At 41.9% G+C, this 17,173-nt stretch overlaps 1 protein-coding gene across 7 annotated transcripts in view; it reads left to right on the top strand.

The window, feature by feature from the left end:
* LOC139766508 (uncharacterized) overlaps positions 1–17,173 on the top strand; it is a 1,237,960-nt gene that overhangs the window by 622,324 nt on the left and 598,463 nt on the right. For all 7 annotated transcript variants that reach the window (XM_071695222.1, XM_071695230.1, XM_071695271.1 and 4 more), the window contains one exon: positions 14,365–14,549. In XM_071695222.1, the coding sequence (XP_071551323.1) occupies positions 14,365–14,549 (185 nt within the window). The remainder of the gene's footprint in view (positions 1–14,364; positions 14,550–17,173) is intronic.

Genomic DNA, 17,173 nt, shown 5'->3' with positions numbered 1-17,173 from the left:
TGAACTGCGCTGTGGAACTAATGGTTCCTCATGCAGAAGGGGTCAACATGTAAGTAGTGCTCCAAATAACTTGTGAAATTCATGATTCGTTATGTTCAAGAAGAAGGTTATAAGGACTGGACGATGTATGAAAAGGAACTTACAAGTCTCATCCACACGCCAGGCTTTTCGGAGTCTCTCTCTCTCTCTCTCTCTCTCTCTCTCTCTCTCTCTCTCTCTCTCTCTCTCTCTCTCTCTCTCTCTCTCTCTCTCATTCAGAAGCAAGGCTAAACACAGTTAAAGGTAATGTATCCCAAGCCAGAAGCAGCTTCGGTCTGGGGTGTTAGAGAAAAGGTTGTAAGTGAATGAACTATTCTCATGGGATTTCTTGATGAGCCACTGAGAAAGAGAATGGAGCGAAGAAGTTAGCGATAGGTTGTGAAACGAGTGGATAAAAATACATGATCCTGGAAATGAGCGGGAATATACCTGGAAGGCATTGTAATAATGTCTCGGGACACAGTCAAAGCTTTTCTACTCATAGCAGTACAGGGACAGGAAATTTCGACATGGGTTTTGCCAAGGAACTCAGGGGGAGGCACAAAGAAATAGTTCATAAAGCTAAAGAAAATAACAGGAGATGAGTACGTTCCGGGGTAAGCGCAAGGTATAACATTAGCGTGTCTGCTGCCGGCAGAAGCGAAAGCGGCAACATCAGGATGAAAGAATAATGCAAGATAATGGAAATCGCAGAGTTTAATGATCTCTGGGAAGAATTCTGCCGGAACAGAGGCTTATCAGCCAAGGATGCGCTGCATCTTAATAGCTCCAGTGCTGCTGCTACAGATCTGGCAGATTAAACGAGTGATCAGGAAAAATAAAAGGGGACGTGTGTAAGATAATCTGAAATGATGGCTCAAGACTGAATTTTCACGTGCTAGACAATAGCTTCGTCAAGAGCTTAGAGAACTGGTTGTATCAGGTAATGATTGGTTGATTACGAGAGCATCTCACTGGTCAGGTGTGACGACTGAACTTCCAAGTAACTTGACGACGAGACCAGTTAGTCCATCCTCCACGAGACTGAGGCACGAGACATCATGCTGAAGGATAACTTGAAACGATGTCATGATTTTTCAAAAGTTACGGAAACGCTCTCATGCATTTGTTAGAGACGGTAGAGATTGATGGACTTTCACGTAAGGTTGTGCTGATTTCCTCGGACGTGATCACAAGCCGAGTCATGAACAGACATAACCTCGCGAAGAAAACTAAGAAGGAGTCATGGGCGTCACTGTATGAATGAGTCTTCCACCATGAAACTTAGCGAACTCTATCAACCTCGTATCAGTCGCTTGTAAGATGGCAAACATTATCAACTGTATCAATCGCTTGCAGTGTTGCAAGCAGTATCAACTTTGTATCAGTCGCTTGTAAGATGGCAGACAATCTCCGTCTTGCATCATACAGCATGAACCATGTGTCACTCGCCTGGAAGACAACATCTTAAGCAGCGGGAACGCTTCTGGTCTTGTAACAGCAAAAGGACAAGGACATGCTCGATTTACTTAGCTGCGTATAACAAATTTGATATCACGACTAAGAGACAAACCTTGCGAGGAGATCTACAGGAGTTATAGCTAATTTTTTCCTTCCTTCTCTGGAGGTGAATTGTCCATAGAAAATGGATAGAATTTACAATAATTTAAGATATTGGAACACAACAGTACAGATTACATTTAAGTCATACGGTAACCATAAGTGAAGATTTAAAGATATACAGTAACCATACGGGTAAAGATGTAAAGAACAGACTTGGGCCAGATGAAAATAGATAAAGTCCTGGAATGATCATCATCACATGTAAGTGTTGAAGATTTGTTCTTTTGGTAGACGTAGTTTGACGTTATCGGGCTCAATGTAGCAGTTGGTTGGCCCGAAAGCCTAACCAATCAGTAGTGTATCACATGGATGCCGAAGTGTTAGTGGACACAGTCAGGAAGAGATAAGATGATTACATGACGTACATTACCGTAATGATAAGAAACAGCCTTAATTTCTTTAGCAAGCAATATCATTCACAGACCACTCGGTGGTGGACGACCTGTTTTTACTGCGTGCTCTCTCTCTCTCTCTCTCTCTCTCTCTCTCTCTCTCTCTCTCTCTCTCTCTCTCTCTCTCTCTCTCTCTCTCTCTCTCTCCATGTGGCCTAAATCACTCCCAGATGAAACCCAGGAAACAGACAGTTACGTGGTGCAAAATGCAGGCGGCAGCAGCAGAGATGAACAGTATTTATTCGTCAAGCAACAAGTCGTCCGTGCTGTGATTACCACGCGCTAGGCCTGCTGTAGGTCTCTCTCTCTCTCTCTCTCTCTCTCTCTCTCTCTCTCTCTCTCTCTCTCTCTCTCATATATATACATAAATCATCCGGACCCCCAGCTCTCCCTGCGTCTGCAGTCACCAGTGTTCCCACTATTGACATACTGATAGAGTTACCCTGCCTGACGTACAAAATCTGCCGCTGTATTAGTACAAGTGTCAAGTTGACACTCGTACTAATACAAATCCCAACTGTCCTCTCGCTCCCTGTATAGCCAGCCCCGGGCCACAACCCTGGGAAATCACACCTTCTAGTAAGGTCTGTGTTCGTGTAGCTAACGAGTAGATTCTTGTGTATTCATCTCGCTGTATTTATGTGGCTGACATACCTTGATGTGATACCGTTGCTGTAGACGTTCGTAGACCAGACGTACCAGAGGAACCTAGCGTACAGTGATGGTGTTGATGTAACGCGGTAGAAATGCACTGAAGGTGTTGTTTTAGAAGGGTTCATGCGAGGCAGCTTGGATTACAACATTGCGTTTTGATAAGCCAACAGCTCGACGATGATTACCTGCCTTGCGCTCCTACCACCCGAGTGGTCTTGGAGTGCCAGAGTTGGCACTAGACTGCTGGATGAGTGTTGCCCATCGGGTGAACTGATGTAATCGCCCGATGCACTTGTATCTACTTGAACTAATTACTCAAAGATCACACACTGGAAGGTTTGTCTATCTACCAAGCTCCTGCGAAGACAGTTTGTTTGCCTTGCTCTTCATGGCGCTGGGAGAACGAGTGTGTGAGCCTGTGGTTTTTCTCCTTGTGTCAATGTCTTCACTAAACACGTTGGACGCGTTATCTTCGTTGCTATAAAGGCGGTCAAGTTGGACACGTTATCTTCTATAAATTCTGTATAGGTTACCGTTTTTTTTTTAAATCTTAATTTTAAAATTATTGATTATATTCTTGACTTAAGGGTGTAGAAAGGTTGCACAGTTACTAGCCACAGCTTTGACAAGAACCAAGTCTCCAGGAAGAGAGAAGGAAGCTAGAAAAAAATCGTAGATCTATTGCGATAAGACGGATGGAGGTCGTGGAAGGAAGAATTATAGGGTCGTAGGAGCTACCTAGTGTGATCACACATTGTCTTGCTCTAGGTTTGATGCTGACAACACTTCATCGTTAAGGATCAAAAGAATTGGATTCTCCTGTAGTGTTTATTCTTGTGTCCGCAGCCCAGTATATGAAGGTGAGAGCCACAGAGATCACGCGTTTCCCTCACTTAAGATAGAGTCAGTTTTGATGCTGACAAGGCATTGGGTAGTGAGGAGTCTTCATGTTACCTACCTGCTGAAGGTCTATAGGGTTTGCAGTGCCTGTGTAAGGCCAGTTAACATGGAACTCTCACAGCCTGGCAGGGGATCGGAGAGGTAGTATTTGGTCATGACTCAGTAGCTGGGTAAAAATGCCTGTTGTCTTCAGTACTCTGGAGATTTACGTAGCTTTAAATGACGGGGCATTTTGAGTACTAGAAAGAAGTGTTCATGGAGTATTGATTGCTGGAAAGAAGTGTTCATGTAGCATTGATTGCTGGAAAGAAGTGTTCATGGAGTATTGATTGCTGGAAAGAAGTGTTCATTTAACATTGATTGCTGGAATGACGTGACGTGTTCACGAAGCATTCGATGCTGAAAAGAAGAGTCATGATATAACATTGCCTGCTGGAAAATGTGTTCATGATGTAGTGGAAGGGCCTGGTGTGTTCGTAGGATGTGTGTGTGTTTGTGTTTCTCTATATATACATATACGTAAATGTGATATGTATCTATGTATGTGTTTACATGCCTATGTATTTGTTTGTATGTTTACTCAGTGTCTTTGTACATACATTGCTGTATGTTTTTGTTGGTTACTTCAAATACCCGTTTGCACGGTATAGAGAGGGAGTTTTGTGTGTCATATTCAATGATTGATATATATATTTCTTTTCTTTCAAACTATTCGCCATTTCCCGCATTAGCAAGGTAGCGTTAAGAACAGAGGACTGGGCCTCTGAGGGAATATCCTCACCTGGCCCCCTTCTCTGTTCCTTCTTTTGGAAAATTAAAAAAAAAAAAAACAAGAGGGGAGGATTTAGAGCCCCCCGCTCCCTCCCCTTTTAGTCGCCTTCTACGACACGCTGGGAATACGTGGGAAGTATTCTTTCTCCCCTATCCCCAGGGATATATATATATATATATATATATATATATATATATATATATATATATATATATATATATATATATATATAGTATTTTTTTTTTTTTTTTTCCAAAAGAAGGAACAGAGAATTGGGCCAGGTGAGGGTATTCCCTCAAAGGCCCAGTCCTCTGTTCTTAACGCTACCTCGCTAATGCGGGAAATGGCGAACAGTTTGAAAGAAAAAGAATATATATATATATATATATACCGTGTCTTAACTCCATTGCCTACACACACACACCAGGGACGTATTTATCGACCATCCCGGAGGAGAGGCTTGAACGCCTAGTTTGGCTGTAGTCTGAATGCCGCGCCCAGGATTCGAACCTTTGCGGGTCCGACCCCGGGCTGCCCGTGCTGACTCATGGTCAGTAACACTAACCTATGATAGGTTCGCTATTCATCTTTGTCTAGTTTGTTCAAGATTCACGAAAGGAACCCTCTCATTGTGCAACCCAGAACTACATTTTTTTATCAATAGCCATTGGATTACCGCGTCAAATGCCTTCCAGAATCTAGAAAACGTATATTTTGCTTAGTTTTGTGTTGTGTGTGTGTGTGTGTGTGTGTGTGTGTGTGTGTGTAGGAATTTTCCTTAACACTTATTGGTTGACCAGGAGGGGAGTAATGCCCGCTCCTCCTCCTCCTCCTCCTCCTCCTCCTCCTCCTCCTTAACGCCTCGGATTTCGTGAGTCTTGTGAGACGTCTCAGAGCAACTATTGGAAGAGGAATGAACGTGAGAGCAGCAGGGGCTTCCAGGGTCTGGAAATGTCTATATTATTTTCTCTTCGCTCATCACCTCGGGGTGAAATCTTTTCTGCCACCTCGGGGTAAAATCTTCTATACCATCTTGGGGTAAAATTTTCTCTATCACCTCAGGGTAAAACTTCTGTCATCTCGAGGTAGAATTTTCTGTATCATCTCAGGGTTTTATACTGAGACAATTATTGAGATTATTATCTACGTATCATTAGAATTATAGGTATGTGACTGCCCCAGTAATCATAAGTCCTCCCTGATTCGTTTGCTGAAATTTGATTAACTAATTTCCTCGGCGTGAGGTTGGATTACCTGTTTATATTCGTAATTTCACTCGATGGATTAAATAATTTGTTCTGGAATTGCTGTGCATTCTGATAAAACCATTTTCTGTGAAGTCTTTTTCGTCCGTGATAAACTGGATGTTGGTATATAAAGAATTTTATATGGAATGTTTTACAGTTCATATTTTTAAATGCTTCGTCATCTCTATAGCGGCTTTTTTTTTCATGTAAAACGAACATGAATATGAATAAAAGAATTTATATGCTTCGCTCCCCCTTCATGGTATGGGATTTTTTTCTTTTTCTTTTATTTTCCATTGTTTATGGCTTTTAGAGTATTCATGGACCTCCATGGTGTAGCGGTTAGCGTTGCTGACCATGAAGCATTCACGGGCTGTCCTGGGTAGAGCGCATAGGTTCGAATCTTGGTTGCGGCAGTCTATCCATGGTTATCCTAGCTGTTCATCGCCCTTATAAAGATGTGACAAAAGGTATTTGATTACTAGTAATCGAATAGTCATTTCCCTATAAGGGCGATCATAGCCGAGCGGTTAGCGTTCCCGTTTACCACGCAGAAGGTCCTGGTTCGAATCCTTGCTGTCCGAGGGTATCATGTGTTCTGTGAAAAGTGCCCGTTCATATGCAATATATTCGTGTGTGTGTGTATATATATATATATATATATATATATATATATATATATATATCCCTATGAGTCCACGGGGAAAATGAAACACGATAAGTTCCAAAGTGCACTTTCGTGTAATAATCACATCATCAGGGTAGACAAAAGAGAGAAATATAAGTCAGTTGATATACAACGAAGAGATAGCTAGGACGCCATTTGGTAAATGGTAAACATGTGCTTGTCCAAGACAGACAACGAACGTATCATAAACTTAATATGTAGATAGGTGTTTTGTTTACAAATTTTATTAACAATATAGTTATCCAATTTGTATAGACCTTCACTAATATTAAGATTATAATTCTTTGTGTATCTACTAACAGAAGATTCAATGATATTTCTCGTGGTACTGGAATTCGAGTTAATAACTGAGATGGCATTACTTCAGTCAGTGAAAGATCTAGGGTACTTTAACTTAGATCCAATAGAAGTTAGCAAAGAAATAATGCACCGAAAACAGCTCCCTTTCCGCATCCAGGCCCCACATAACTCTCCATGGTTTACCGCAGACGCTTCACATGCCCTGGTTCAATCCATTGACAGCACGTTGACCTCGGTACACCACATCGTTCCAATTCACTATTCCTTGCACGCCTTTCACCCTCCTGCATGTTCAGGCCCCGATCGCTCAAAATCTTTTTCACTCCATCCTTCTACCTCCAATTTGGTCTCCCATTTCTCCTCGTTCCCTCCACCTCTGACACATATGTCCTCTTTGTCAATCTTTCCTAGCTCATTGTCTCCATGTAACCAAACCATTTCAAAACACCCTCTTCTGCTGTCTCAACCTCACTCTTTTTATTACAACACATCTCTCTTACCCTTTCATTACTTACTCGATCAAACCACCTCACACCACATCAGCCACCAGCTCTGTATCATCAGCGAACAACAACTGACTCAATTCCCAAGCTCTCTCATCCACAACAGACTGCATACTTGCCCCTCTCTCTAAAACTCTTGCATTCACCTCCCAAACAACCCCATCCATAAACAAATTAAACAACCATGGAGACATGACGCACCCCTGCCGCAAACCGACATTCACTGAGAACCAATCACTTTCCTCTCTTCCTACTCGTACTCATGCCATACATCCTCGATAAAAACTTTTCACTGTTTCTAGCAACTTGCCTCTCACACCATATATTCTTAATACCTTCCACAGAGCATCGCTATCAACTCTTATATGCCTTCTCCAGATCCATAAATGCTACATAGAAATCCATTTGCTTTTCTAAGCATTTCTTACATAAACTCTTCAGAGCAAACACCTGATCCACACATCCTCTAGCACTTCTGAAACAACACTGCTCTTCCCCAATCTGATGCTCTGTACATGCCTTCACCCTCTCAATCAATACCCTTCCATATAATTTCCCGGAAATACTCAGCAAACTTATACCTGAGCACTCACCTTTATCCCCATTGCCTTTGTATAATGGCACTATGCATGCATTCCGCCAATCCTCAGGCACCTCACCATGAATCATACATACATTAAATAACCTTACCAACCAGTCAACAACACAGTCACCCCCTTTTTTAATAAATTCCATTGCAATACCATCCAAACCCGCTGCCTTGCCGGCTTTCTTCTTCCGCAAAGCTTTTACTACCTCTTCTCTGTCTTCTCACTTCGCTCACCACCTCGACCAAAATACCCTATATCTGCCTCTCTATCATATAACACATTCAACAAACCTTCAAAATACTCACTCCATCTCATTCTCACATCACCACTACTTGTTATTACCTCCCCATTATCCCCCTTCACCGATTTTCCCATTTGTTCTCTTGTCTTACACACTTTATTTACCTCCTTCCAAAACATCATTTTATTCTCCCTAGAATTTAATGATACTCTCTCACCCTAACTCTCATTTGCCTTCTTTTTCATCTGTTGCACCTTTCTCTTGAACTACTGCCTCTTTCTTTTAAACATCTCCTAGTCATTTGCACTATTTCCTTGCAAAAATCGTCCAAATGCCTCTCTCTTCTCTTTCACTAATAATCTTACTTTTTCATCCCACAACTCACTACCCTTTCTAATCTGCCCACGTCCCACGCTTCTCATGCCACAAATATCTTTTGCGCTAGCCATCACTGCTTCCCTAAATACATCCCTCCAGTTGCGCCTATCTATTAACACGTAATCCAATATATATATATATATATATATATATATATATATATATATATATATATATATATATATATATATATTTATATATATATATATATATATATATATATATATATATATATATATATATATATATATATATATATATATATATATATATTCACTTCCTGTAGTAGCCCTGTTATGTTACCGAGTTTCATGCGAATATCTTAAAGGACAGATTCACTACCATACGTCAAACACACAACATAAAAACCTACTGTGTTGCTTTTCCTACAACTCTCAAGACACACCCCAACTAAAGAGAAAACGAGCGGAATACGAGCGACTGTCTGGCAAGTTGGACGCGTAAGTTGGAAGTGTCCGTCACCTGCTGCTGGCGCTCCTGCTGCTGGCGTTCATCATGCTAAAGTCTCAACAGTTTGGTGGGGATGCGAACTTCAGATGCAACTTATTTCTATTCCGTCTCAGATGCGAAAAAGAATAAGGAATAAAATGCATGAACTAGTATATATATATATATATATATATATATATATATATATATATATATATATATATATATATATATATATTTATATATTTATGTATTATACTTTGTCGCTGTCTCCCGAGTTAGCGAGGTAGCACAAGGAAACAGACGAAAGAATGGCCCAACCCACCCACATACACATGTACATACATAAACGCCCACACACGCACAAATACATACCTATACATTTCAGCGTATACATACATACACATGAGAGCCTTTAAGTACAACCACATGAATGTAAGCGCAGTCATTAATGTATCTGACAGTTATTTTATTAAGTCCAATAGGGTTATGGCCTGCTATTAATCGCTTAGAGTAATTGCTTCTTGCTTCATCATGGAGGAGTAATCGACATTTTTTATGTTGATTTATGGTTGAATAATAGTGTCAGGACTACATGTTTGAAAGTTTCCACCGTTACTGCTTCCATTCGCTCACAGACCCGTCGTAGTACAGACTTCGAGTCCGGTATTTCACGTAGACATCGAGGGGGCTTCGTAACGCAGCAGCGTAGGATAACCAGGTTGTGCACACACAAGGGAACTCTGGACCTTGGCAACTCATCCTTGATGTGAATCTCGATCGGCTGCTGCTTAGTGTTGTATGTATTGAACATAGTCAAATTGTCTCTATGGTTGAATTTCTAGTCTTTAGATGTGGATTTACATGGTGTACCGGTTAGAGTTGTTGAGAGTGGCGCATTCGAAGGCCGCCTGAAGCAGAGCATAGGTTCGAATTCTGGTTTCTGCCGTCTGTCCAAAGTGATCCTAGCTGTTTATCCTTCCCAAAATGGGTATAGTACCTGGCTTAGTCTAGGATATATATATATATATATATATATATATATATATATATATATATATATATATATATTATCCCTGGGGATAGGGGAGAAAGAATACTTCCCACGTATTCCCTGCGTGTCGTAGAAGGCGACTAAAAGGGGAGGGAGCGGGGGGCTGGAAATCCTCCCCTCTCGTTTTTTTTTTAATTTTCCAAAAGAAGGAACAGAGAATTGGGCCAGGTGAGGGTATTCCCTCAAAGGCCCAGTCCTCTGTTCTTAACGCTACCTCGCTAATGCGGGAAATGGCGAATAGTTTGAAAGAAAGAAAGAAAAATATATATATATATATATATATATATATATATATATATATATATATATATATATATATATATATATATATATATATATATACATATATATATATATATATATATATATATATATATATATATATACACTCACTAAGAAATGTATCCGTTTTTTATCTAGTCCCAAACGGAGGATGAAAAGGTGGGTTAACTGTGGACGAACTAACGCGACCAGGATTCGAACCCTTACGGGCTCGACTTCGGGCGGTCTTCGGATGCGTCATCCTCAGGAACGCTAACTAAAACAGTTGCGTTTTCTGTACAAAAAAATAAAAACCGACAGATTTGCCTGAGTTTCATAACTGTGTCATGTTATGAGGAAATGAGAAAAAAATGAAAAAAGAAAATAGGACAAAAAATGTGATGCGACGCTTTCCGACACGTTTTCTGCTGGTCATTTCCTGCGTCTGAGGGTTGTGTAATGAACTAAAAATCCCAATTTGCTACGCGTCTTTGCCGTCGCCACTCTCGTGTTTTCGGGGGCAGAAATTCATTTAAATTCCCCGTAATATTCCGGATTATCACCGTCCGGTACCGGAGCTTGGCTCAGGCGGGGAAGAAAGAGCGAAATGGAATAAAACGTTGGTTTATTGCAGTGACGCAACGCCTGCTTTATTGTTGGGCCTTTTGCCTGCCGGGGAGCCGGAGAACGATATGAGTGTGTGTGTGTGTGTGTGTGTGTGTGTGTGTGTGTGTGTGCCTAGAAAGTTGTTAAGGGATTTACTGAACGGGTAGGCTTGCTTGCTGGAGCCGACAGCCCACTAATTGGTTGTGAAAGGGGGATGGGTGTGGAGGCTAGAGGGGGGCGGGGTTGGGCTAGCACAGAGTTGGATAGTTGAACGAGAGGTTAAAAGTAATTTAGTGGATTCTCTTGGTGTAGCGGTTAACGCTTCTCACCGTGACGCGTTCACGGGTCGCCCTGGGTCGAACGCGTAGGTTCGAATCTTGGTTGAGGCTGTCTGTCTACAGTCAGCCCAGCCTTTCATCCACCCCATTGGGTTGGTCGGTATATTGTATACCTGGCTTCGGCTAACATATATATATATATACGTGTGTGTGTGTATTTTATTTATTATACTCTGTCGCTGTCTCCCGCGTTAGCTAGCACAAGGAAACAGATGAATGAAAGCCCCAACCCACCCACATACGCATGTATATACATACATGCCCACATACGCACATGTATATACATATACATTTCAACGTATACATACATATACATACACAGACATATACATATAACACATGTACGTATTCATACTTGCTGCCCTCATCCATTCCCGTGGCGGACCCGCCACACGTGAAATGGCACACTCCTTCCCCATGCGCGCGCGAGGTAGCGCAAGGAAAAGACAACAAAGGCCACATTCGTCCACACTCAGTCTCTAGCTATCATGTGTAATGCACCGAAACCACAGCTCCCTTTCCACATCCAGGCCCCACAAAACTTTCCATGGTTTACCCTAGACGCTTCACATGCCCTGGTTCAATCCATTGACAGCACGTCCACCTCGGTATACCACATCGTTCCAATCACCCCGTTCCTTGCACGCCTTTCACCCTCGTGCATGTTCAGACCCCGATCGCTCAAAATCTTTTCCACTCCATCCTTTCCCCTCCATTGTAGTCTCCCACTTCTTGTTCCCTCCACCTCAGACACATATATCCTCTTTGTCAATCTTTCCTCACTCACTCTCTCCATGTGACCAAACCATTTCAATACACCCTCTTCTGCTCTCTTAACCAGACTCATTTTATTACCACACATCTCTCTTACCCATTCATTACTTACTCGATCAGCTCACCTCGCACCACATATTGCACTCAAGCATTTCATTTCCAACACATCCACCCTCCTCCGCACAACCCTATCTATAGCCCATGCCTCGCAACCATATAACATTGTTGGAACCACTGTTCCTTCAAACATACCTATTTTTGCTCTCTTGAGATAGCTTTCTCGCCTTCCTCACATTCTTCCACGCTCCCAGAACCTTCGCTCCCTTCCACATCCTTTGACTCACTTCAGCTTCCATGGTTCCATCCGCTGCTAAATCCACTCCTAGATATCTGAAACACTTCACTTCCTCCAGTTTTTCTCCATTCAGACTTGCCTCCCAGTTGACTTGTCCCTCAACCCTACTGAACCTAATAACCTTGCTCTTATTCACGTTTATTCTTGGCTTTCTTCTTTCACACACTTTTCCAAACTCGGTCACCAACATTTGCAGTTTCTCACCCGAATCAGCCACCAGCGCTGTATCATCAGCGAACAACAACTTACTTCCCAAGCCCTCTCACCCACAACAGACTGCATACTTGCCCCTCTCTCGAAAACTCTTGCATTCACCTCCCTAACCACCGCATCCATAAACAAATGAGACAACCATGGAGACATCACAGACCCCTGCCGCAAACCGACATTTACTGGGAATCAATCACTTTCCTCCCTTCCTGCTCGTACACATGCCTTACGTCCTCTATAAAAACTTTTCACGGCTTCTGGGAGCTTACCTCCCACACCATATGCTCTTAATGTCTTCCACAAAGCATCTGTATCAATTCTATCGCATGCCTTCTCCGGATCCATAAATGCTACATACAAATCCAACTAGTCAGCAACACAGTCACCCCCTTTTTTTAATGAATTCCATTGCATTACCATCCAAACCCGCCGCCTTGCCGACTTTCATCTTCTGCAATGCTCTCACTGCCTCTTCTCTGTTCACCAAACTATTCTGCCTGACCCTCTCACTTCGCACACCACCTCGACCAAAACACCCTGGATCAGCCACTCATATCAAACATTCATCAAACCTTAGAAATACTCACTCCATCTTCTCACTTCACCAATACTTGTTATTAAATACCCATTAGCCCCCTTCACCGATGTTCCCTTTTGTTCACTTGTCTTACGCACTTTATTTACCTCCTTCCAAAACATCTTTTTATCCTCCCTAAAATTTAATGATACTCTCAACCCAACTCTCATTTGCCCTCTTTTAAACCTCTTACACCTTTCTCTTGACCTCCTGCCTCTTATACATCTCCCAGTCATTCGTACTACTTCCCTGCAAAAATCGTCCAAACGCCTCTCTCTTCTCTTTCACTAGCAATCTTACTTCTTCATCCCACCACTCACAACCCTTTCTACTCTCACTAGCAATCTTACTCCTTCATTCCACCACTCACTACCCTTTCTAATCTACTCACCTCCTACCTTTCTCATGCCACAATCATCTTTAGCGCAATCCATTACTGCTTCCCTAAATACATCCCATTCCTCCCCCACTCCCCTTACGTCATTTGCTCTCACCTTTTTCCATTCTGCACTCAATCTCTCCTGGTACCTCCTCACACAAGTCTCCTTTCCAAGCTCACTTACTATCACCACTCTCTTCACCCCAACATTCTCTCTTTTTCTGAAAACCGCTACAAATCTTCACCTTCGCTTCCACAAGATAATGATCAGACAGCCCTCCAATTGCCCCTCTCAGCACATTGATATATATATATATATATATATATATATATATATATATATATATATATATATATATATATATATATATATGACTAGCAAATTAGAATATTGTTCAAGATATTGCTGAAGGACAGTGTGTGTTGTGAGGTGGTTTGATCGATCAAGTGATAAAAAGTTGAGGTGTGGTAATAAGAAGAATATGGTTGAGAGAGCTAAAGAGAGTGGACTGAACTGCTTTGTACATTTGGAGAGAATGAGTGAGGAAAGGTTGACAAAGATGATGTATGCGTACGAGGTGGATGGAACAAGAAGGGATAGAACAAGTTGTAATTGGAAAGATGGGGTAAATAAAATCGTGTGTGCTCAGGGCCTGAACATGGAGGAGGGTGATAGGCGTGCACGGGATAGAGCGAAGTGTCATATAGGGGGCGATGCGTTGTCGATGGAGTGAAGGAAGGCATGTGAAACGGCCGGGGGAAACCACGGAAAGGTCTGTGGGGCCTGGTTGTGGATGGGGAGCTCTGGTTTTGGTGCATTACACATGACAGCTAGAGAATGGATGTGAGGGAATTGGCCTTTCTTCTTCCGTTCTTGACTCCGCGTTGCTATTGCGGGGAAATAGCGAACAAAAATGAGTGTGTATATATACATTTATTCCATGTTTATATGTCTTTTAGTTTTTATAGGAATAACAATCCTTACGAACATTATTTGATTTAGTGCACATGCGAAAGGCATGTATAAAGATGTCTTCTCTTCTCTGCCTTCCAGACGCATCAATGTGACCAACTTTGGTCCTCGGGATGCTTGCCTCTCTCCCCTGGAGGAGCAGAGGACCTTCATCATCTTGGCCAACTCCAAGACCGGCCGTCGCCTCCGCGCTCGCTATGACCACCCGGGAGGCGCGGCGGTCCAGTGGTCCAAAGAAAACGAGGAAGAAGTCTGGAGGGCCTTAGGTAAGTGTGACTATGATATTTAGTGTCTCTATTTTCGGCCATCTTCATATTTATTTTTTAACGGCGTTTTTGTAAGTACGAGGTTGTCTGTATTTGTTTCCATAACTCTTCTGTTGCATACGGATAAAGATATGTAAATGTTTCATAAATTCCGGGTACTTCACTTTCATTACCATTTTCTTAAGAAGCGGATAAACTCTGACTTACAAAATTGCGTGGTCGGAATTTTTTCTGTTTTTGATGTTTTATTGATTAAACGTCGTGGTTCCTGCTGGAAGACGTGGGAACATACAGTTCTCTTTCATCTGAAGAAGAGGAGCCATTCTTCAAGGTAAGTAATGACACTTTATAACCTTCTGTATTTGTCTTTCATGCTCACAGATGTATGAGCGTTTTGTGATTTCTGCACCAACGAATGATTTCTCGTTGTCTTTCTCCCGTGACGTCTTAATATCTCAGGAAAATTTTCGTTTTTTTTTTTTTTACTTTATGTCTTCGTATGTCCCCAAGTTTCTGGTTTTATATATTTCTTGTCTGGAAATATTCGAATTAACTATACAGTTTTTCTTCTTGATAACCTCACTTCATATCTGCTTTGTTATTCTAGGACAGTCTCCCTATTCGGAAACCGCGTTCAGTACAGACATATACTTTTGTGAAAATACTGCATGTAAGAAGTCCGTAAACTGTATGGCGCCCTCATGAACAATCTGCAAGTCTCTTGCAAATGTTAACGTACTGAAATTATGATAGGTCTTCCTGCATTGTCCTCCATCACTGACGTACCTGGTTACGCTGTCTTCATTGGATGGTTCAGTTTCACTTGATTGCACTGATATACTCGGCGAGTTTTCATCCTGTACCTTTACGAAATCAGAATGGCCATGATTCGTTATACTTTTGTTTTGAGGGATAATTTGGGGTGTCATTTCAGATGCTGTCGTAATTACATACTGGAGCTTTAGGCATTTGCATTACACTTGAATCTAATGTACACTGTAAACACAGACAGTGCCTATTTACATCTTAGCGCCCGCCGCTGGAGGTTGAGGTCGACTTCTCAGCGTTAGCATTGGGCGGAAATTGAATCGCGCGGGCCTTACGTCACTGGATTCTCCCTTTCTCCTATTGGCGGAAATCCCTGTCTCCTCCTGGAAGATATAGAGCCCTGATTGGCACTGCATGTAAACATTGCACAGCCACCTTGGGTAGATAACGAGTTCTTATTGGCCGAAAGGTCGAGGAGGTGTGACCTTCCATTAGTATGGGGGTGTGTTATTGCGTGTGTTAGGTAACGGCGCGGCGTCTTATGATAGCATTGCTTTAAGATTAGTTAATTAATTATCAATATCGTTATGGATATTTTATGTCTTTTGAAAATTTAAATGGCATGTGGAGAGAGTAGGTGGTGTGTGAGCGGTCAGAAATGGCGAAGATATAGTCAGCGTGAATGTTCATTGTGTCGACCTGCAGAGTATACAAGAATGAATATATTTCAGAAACCCATATTATTTACGGTGTAGAGAGATATCCTTCAGTCGTGTTACTGAACAGGTTGTTTGCCTATTTAGAAATACTTTTGCATGAGAATTTTACTCTTTTTTTTTTTGAAAATGTGGATCAAAAACTGTCATTTTCATTCCCACCACCGACTAAAAAAAAAAAAAAAAAAAATAGTAGCTCTCATTATATAAAACCATGAACAAAATTGGCTGGGGAAAAGAGAATGTAGAAAACGGGATTTTATCGCCATTCCATTTGCAGGGCGCGGGAGCGTCGAAGCGATATTCAACTCCGAGGAGAATAGTGATGATATAAAGTGTAAAAATATAATTTACAAAAAAATTTAATTTACAAGAGTCGTGTGTGTGTGTGTGTGTGTGTGTGTGTGTGTGTGTGTAGCAGTAGTGAAAATGAAACACGGAAGATTCGAGCGGTCATAGGATTCATATCTTCAGGGGTATAGAGAACAAGTGTAGGTTTTACTGACATTTGACCTGCATTTGTTCATTCTGTCAGTATCCTTGGAGTTGGGAATTTTTGCGAAAGCGCTTGAATCTCTGCGTTTCATTTTCCTTGTAGCTACCAGCATATTCGTAAATCACGCGTTCTTTTACGATTCTGCCTCCGTATTCCATGCGTATCGTAGAAGACGACTAGAGGATGTAGAATGGGAGAGCAGTAGATAGGGCCATTGAAACTCGGCCCTTGTAGATGGTATTCGCACTGAAGACGCATAACATGGATTGCAATAATACCCCAGATACACATGCCAAATTATACAAATCTTTCCCGGTGGATTGGACACCTTAACCACCCTTCTCGTTTGCTACCAACAAGAGAATTCTCTCAGGATGACACTGCACATCACCCTACATGACAGGTTATATGACCTGACCTGATGTAGCAAAACTTCTAATGGTATACCAACCATCACGGTTTGTATCAGGCAGTCTGTTGAAGAGGGAGTTCTAGTGTGGAGAACGACTCAAGTAATTTGTTGAAGAGGGAGTTCTAGTGTGGAGAACGACTCAAGTAGTCTGTTGAAGAGGGAGTTCTAGTGTGGAGAACGACTCGAGTAGTCTGTTGAAGAGGGAGTTCTAGTGCGGAGCACGACACACACA

Source organism: Panulirus ornatus, chromosome 4 (assembly GCF_036320965.1).
Source record: "Panulirus ornatus isolate Po-2019 chromosome 4, ASM3632096v1, whole genome shotgun sequence".
Lineage (NCBI taxonomy): Eukaryota > Metazoa > Arthropoda > Malacostraca > Decapoda > Palinuridae > Panulirus > Panulirus ornatus.
The sequence above is the reverse complement of the archived record's forward strand: the minus strand, read 5'-3'. Positions and strand labels throughout refer to the sequence as shown.